Source organism: Pinus tabuliformis, chromosome 9, assembly GCF_031772625.1.
Source record: "Pinus tabuliformis cultivar Carrire ecotype Pingquan chromosome 9, CPIR1, whole genome shotgun sequence".
Classification (NCBI taxonomy): Eukaryota; Viridiplantae; Streptophyta; class Pinopsida; order Pinales; family Pinaceae; genus Pinus; species Pinus tabuliformis.
In genome coordinates this window covers 255,143,594-255,148,985 of record NC_142307.1, presented here as the reverse complement: position 1 = coordinate 255,148,985, position 5,392 = coordinate 255,143,594, and the positions used below count along the sequence as shown (strand labels likewise).

Here is a 5,392-nt window from a genome sequence, read left to right as displayed (position 1 = left end):
AGGTGTACACTTACTAATGATTACTACCCCCCAAAATGTTAGAAATATTGGGAGGGGGTGAATAATTATTTCCCTTCTTTTACACAATTCATTATATTATTCTTAAATATTCAAAGCATTAACATAAACACATAAACATCATAAAATCAAATGATAAATTGATGCAAGAGCATCTAGCTCACAGTGACGAGGCAGAAAGGACTCCAACCAGGTTCACAAGCGAGGAACTGAACTATTAAAATTCTATTGGGAATAATTTTTTCTTTTACTTTATTTTACAAGTCAGCAACAGTTAGATGTCTTTACTTTTCCAGTTTAGGATTACTGTAGTTTCATTGTTGATTAAAAGGTAGTTTATGTAATTAGGAGAAATAACTCTTAACTGTCCTACAAGTCTTGTAATGTCAAAATGATTATAGTTACAGATAGAAACAGAAGTTATGCAACTGTCTTTGTAACAGAAAAAGACAAACTGTAAGCCTTATCTGAAGACAGAGGCTAAAAAGCCAAAAATACATGTACTGGAAAGGAGGGTCAGTTCAGAAGAGAATAAGCTGAGTAAATTTACTAATAGAATTGTCAAGCATTCAAAACCAGAAAAGTATTGTCCATCAAAATTACTTTCTAAATTATTTGTTGATCTCTCATTCCTATGTTTTTCATCATTTAACAGACCTTTGTATTATTATAAACTAAGCACACTGTCATGGCTATTGTACAAGTATGAATTACAGTTAAATTGTAGACAAGCAGAGAGAATCTTAAATAAATTCCAGGCCACAAGACAAGCAGTCACGCTTACATACAAGCGCACAGCAATACAATTACGGATGAGCAAATACGTTCAACGCACATCCATTAAATGAAAGACAAGCGAACAAATTGAATGCCCAGCAACGTAACCGAAAGACAAGCGAAGACATCACAGGTATCAATCACCATAACTTTCTTTCATTAAAAACGAATTTCATTTACATTGTCCAGAATAGCAATTCATAGCTAGAATCGATAGGGTCAAGTTCCCTGACATATACAGAGACCAACATAGTCACGGTGAGTGAAAATTCAACCAGAAATTACAATTATACAGGTCAAGCATAAAACCCTAGGTTAGGGTTTGAAACAGATTTGTAACAGGGTTACGTTGAAGCCACATTTCCACACATAGGACTCAACTCAGAACGACAACGGCAAACCGAGGACCACACAGTGACCGGACAACCAACTATTGGACGGGCCGTCCTTCGAACAATGACCCATATTCAGCAGAACAGAACAGGTTGCAGGCCTACCAAAAGATACGCAACCAAATGTCGTTGAACACAGGGGCTTGCGCCGTCCAGGTCGCCTAAGAGGACCTGCAAGAACCAGGCGTGAATGAGTTCGAGCCACAGAAAAGCTCAGAGGGACGAAACCCTCTAAAATCAACATAAAGACTGATAACGAAAAAAAAAGAAAACCCTTACCTGGAGAATGCGAGAGGAGAAGCCATATTTTTGAAGCAGAGTACGCCACAGAGCAACTGAAGAGAGGAGGAACAATTTGGGGTTAGACCCAGAACGAGGAGCAAGTAAAAAAATTGAAGCATGGAGAAACATTTTACCTGTATCAAAAAATGAAGTCGCTTCCCGGATATTCCTGTGCTTGCAGCCACAGACAAGGCAACGTTACCAGAAGGTGAAGGAACCATAGCACAGCGCACCCATCATTTTTTCATACGCAGAGCTTGCAAACCATCGGAGCCAACAGAATGATAAACAGAGAAGAGTCGAGAAGGCGCGTGAAGATTAGGGTTGTATAGTTTACCAAGGCAGGGTACTGTCACATTTACGTTTGCATTCAATGCACATCTACCACAACTACAGAGCCGCGGGAAAGACAACAGTTCACCGCCACGGCAACAAACCAAATATCATGTAAAGCGCAAAAGCTACACCAAGTGGGCTGGGTTTCCATCAGAGTGGTATCAGAGCTGTTTGAGTTGAAGAGATTTGGGAGAAATGGATATAGGTAGACGAGGACGAGGTAGAGGTGCCCGTAGAATGGCAGATGAGGTGTTAAGAGAAGAACTCAGAGTTCTTACTGCCCGATTGGAAGCAGTAGAGGCAGGCAGGAGGAGAGATCCAGAGTTAGGTGATGTGAGTGAAGAAGAAGTGGAAGTAGCGGCAGATGGGGCTAAAGGTGATTCACCAAAAGTGAAGTTATTGAAGTCTGTATTATTGTCAAATAGCAAAACAAAACCATAATTACCAACCTACGATGGCATTTTATTGATTGATGTTGTATTAGATTAGATTAGCTAGATGGACAAGTACTTTGAATGCGAGGAAATTAGTGAAGACCGTAGGGTCAAATTTGCAGCAACAAAGCTGAAAGGACACGCAACCCTGTGGTGGGACAGTGTCTAGAATGAGAGGAAGAGATTGAACAAACCTCCGATAAATACTTGGACGAGGATGGTAGCTAAATTGAAGGGCAGATTTCTGCCAAGAGATTACCAAATTGCGTTACATAGGCAGGTTCAGAATTTGAGATAGAGGGGTCTGACGGTGAAAGAGTATACGGAGGAATTTTATCGAGTAAATTTGCGAGCAGGATACACAAAGGATATAGCAGAAAGGACAGCCAGATATGTAAATGGGCTGAGGATGGAGATTTTGGATGAAATAAGTATTTTGTCTCCCAACAATACGTAGGAGGCATACCAGAGCGCGGTCAAAGCAGAGGAAAAACTTAACCGAAGGCAGAATGCCCAGAGAGGACGAGGGTCTAACAGAGGAAGAGGCCAATCCTATGGTAGGGGCCGAACTGCCAGCAACAGTGAGGAAGCCAGCAGTTCGAGAACTTCAGGAACAGCAGAAAAAGGAGATGGAACGAGAGGTGGCAGATCGTTTCAGCGCGGCAAAGGAAATGGCCGTGGAAGGGGAGCTAGTTACCAGTGCTACAGATGCCACAAGTGGGGGCACTGCTCTTTTGAGTGCGCAGAAATAGGTTCAACTGGACAGCGAGGCGCATATGTGGTGCAACCGGAGGAAGCAGCAGCACCCCCTCAAGAGGCAGAAAATGCCCCAGAAATAGGAGAAGCTTTAGTGCTGCGTAAGGTGTTGTTGAAGCCAGTTGATGAGAGTATTGAGCAGACGCAACGGAAAGCTTCGTTCAGGACAGTTTGTAAATTGCAAGGTAAGTGCTGTAAAATGATAATTGACAGCGGAAGTACTGAAAATTTGGTGTCAGTCGAGATGGTGGAGAAGTTAGGACTGAAGCGTCTGAAACACCCTAGTCCATATTGAGTTTCATGGCTACAGAAGGGACACCAATTGCTGGTGGATGAGCAGAGTGAAGTGGAATTTCAGATAGGACGTTATAAGGACAAAATTATTTGCGACATTATGCCAATGGACATATGCCACATCTTGTTGGGCATACCTTGGCAATATGACAGAAAAGTGACACATGATGGGGTGTTGAACTGTTATAAGTTCGAAAAAGATGGGGTTAGGCATACCCTTGTGCCTATCAGGGAAGAGAAAGAGGCAGTTGAAGTAAATGAACCTAAGGCGTTTCTTATGAGCGGAAAACAATTTTTAAAGCAGGTTCAAAACAGCGAGATGAATTATGCTGTAGTCAGAAAGACAAGGACAGTTTTGTTGCACACAGAAATCACAGATTCGCCTATAGAAATACAACAGATGTTGGAAGAGTTTACAGAAATAGTAGTGGACGACTTTCCAGATAAGTTACCTCCCAAGCGGAGCATTAGTCACCATATTGATTTCATACCAGGATCCAGCTTACCAAATAAGGCAGCTTATCGAATGAGCCCCAAGGATAATGAAGAAATCAGAAAATAGGTGCAGGAGCTATTGGACAAAGGATTGATCAGGGAGAGTTTGAGCCCATGTGCTATACCAACAGTTCTCGCCCCCAAAAAGGGAGGAGAATGGCGGATGTGCACTGATTCCAGGGCCATCAATAAAATCACCAGACGGTGTAGGTTTCTGTTACCGCGTATGGATGATATGATGGACTGTCTGAGTGGGGCAGCTTACTTTTCTAAGATAGATTTAAAGAGCGGATATCACCAGATTCGGATACGTGAGGGAGATGAGTGGAAGAAAACTTTTAAAACCAATGAGGGCTTATATGAATGGCTGGTCATGCCGTTCGGGTTGAGAAATGCGCCCAACACCTTCATGAGACTCATGAATGAGATGTTAAAGGAATATATTGGGAAGTTTGTAATTGTTTATTTTGACGACATACTTATTTTTAGTAAGACATGAGAAGAACACTTCCGGCATGTCCGTAAAGTGTTGGAGAAGCTACAACAGAACAATTTATTGATCAATTTGAAGAAATGTACGTTTTTGCAGAAAGAATTAATTTATCTGGGATTTGTGATAGCGAAGAACGAATTAAAGATGGATCCAGAGAAAGTGACAGCAATCATAAATTGGCCGTCACCGAAGAACTTATTTGAGGTACGTAGTTTCCACGAATTAGCGAGTTTTTACAGGAAGTTTATTAAAAAATTTAGCGGAATTTGTGCTCCTATGTTGGAGACCTTCAAAAAGGCCAGCCAACCTTTTCGATGGACAGAAGCAGCAGAAAAGAGCTTTTAGCTATTGAAAAAGAAAATAACAGAAAGACCGATTCTCAGGCTACCAGATTTTCAAAAATTATTTCAGGTACGTTGTGATGCTAGTGGAACAGCAATCGGGGCTGTACTCAGTCAGGAGGACAGACCGGTGGCATTTTTCAGTGAAAAACTGAATGAGAGTAGGCAAAAGTACTCCTCGTATGACAAGGAATTCTACGCAGTGGTACAGGCGCTAAGGCACTGGAGGCACTATTTGTTGGGGAACGAGTTCGTGATGTTTTCAGATAATTCTGCATTACAATATGTAATGCAACAACACAAACTTAATCATAAACATGCCAAATGGGTGGAGTACTTAGAGAGTTTTAATTTTGTGTTGAAGCATGTCAGTGGGCAAGCGAATAAGGTAGCCGACGCATTGAGAAGAAAAGCTTTACTTTTGCAGGAAAGCACTGTGCAGGTTTTGGGCTTTGAACATTTACGGGATCTTTATAAGACAGACACAGATTTCAGAGAAGCCTATGAGGCGGGCCAACATCCTTTGATAAGAAGAAATAGTCCTTGGTTGGACTATAACATACAAGAGAAATTGCTTTTTAATGGAGGACAACTGTGTATCCCCAGCTGTTCTATGAGGGAGAACATCATTCGTGAAAAACACAGTGGGGGTTTGGCTGGACACTTTGGTATTGACAAGACTTTGGAGCAACTTAGTCACTTCTATTTTTGGCCAAGAATGCGACGGGACGTACAACATTTTGTGGTTAAGTGTAAGGTGTGTCAACTAGTGAA

General features: G+C 41.6%; 1 protein-coding gene across 1 annotated transcript; it reads left to right on the top strand.

Moving 5' to 3' along the window:
* The first annotated feature begins 3,395 nt into the window (after window positions 1-3,395).
* LOC149148150 (uncharacterized) lies at window positions 3,396-3,851 on the top strand. Its single transcript, XM_089442087.1, has one exon. The coding sequence runs from the start codon at window positions 3,396-3,398 to the stop codon at window positions 3,849-3,851; it is 456 nt and encodes a 151-aa protein (XP_089298213.1).
* Window positions 3,852-5,392: the final 1,541 nt, after the last annotated feature.

Coding starts and splice junctions, on each gene's coding strand:
- LOC149148150 (XM_089442087.1), top strand. CDS start 3,396: ATGGACATATGCCACATCTTGTTGGGCATACCTTGGCAATATGACAGA.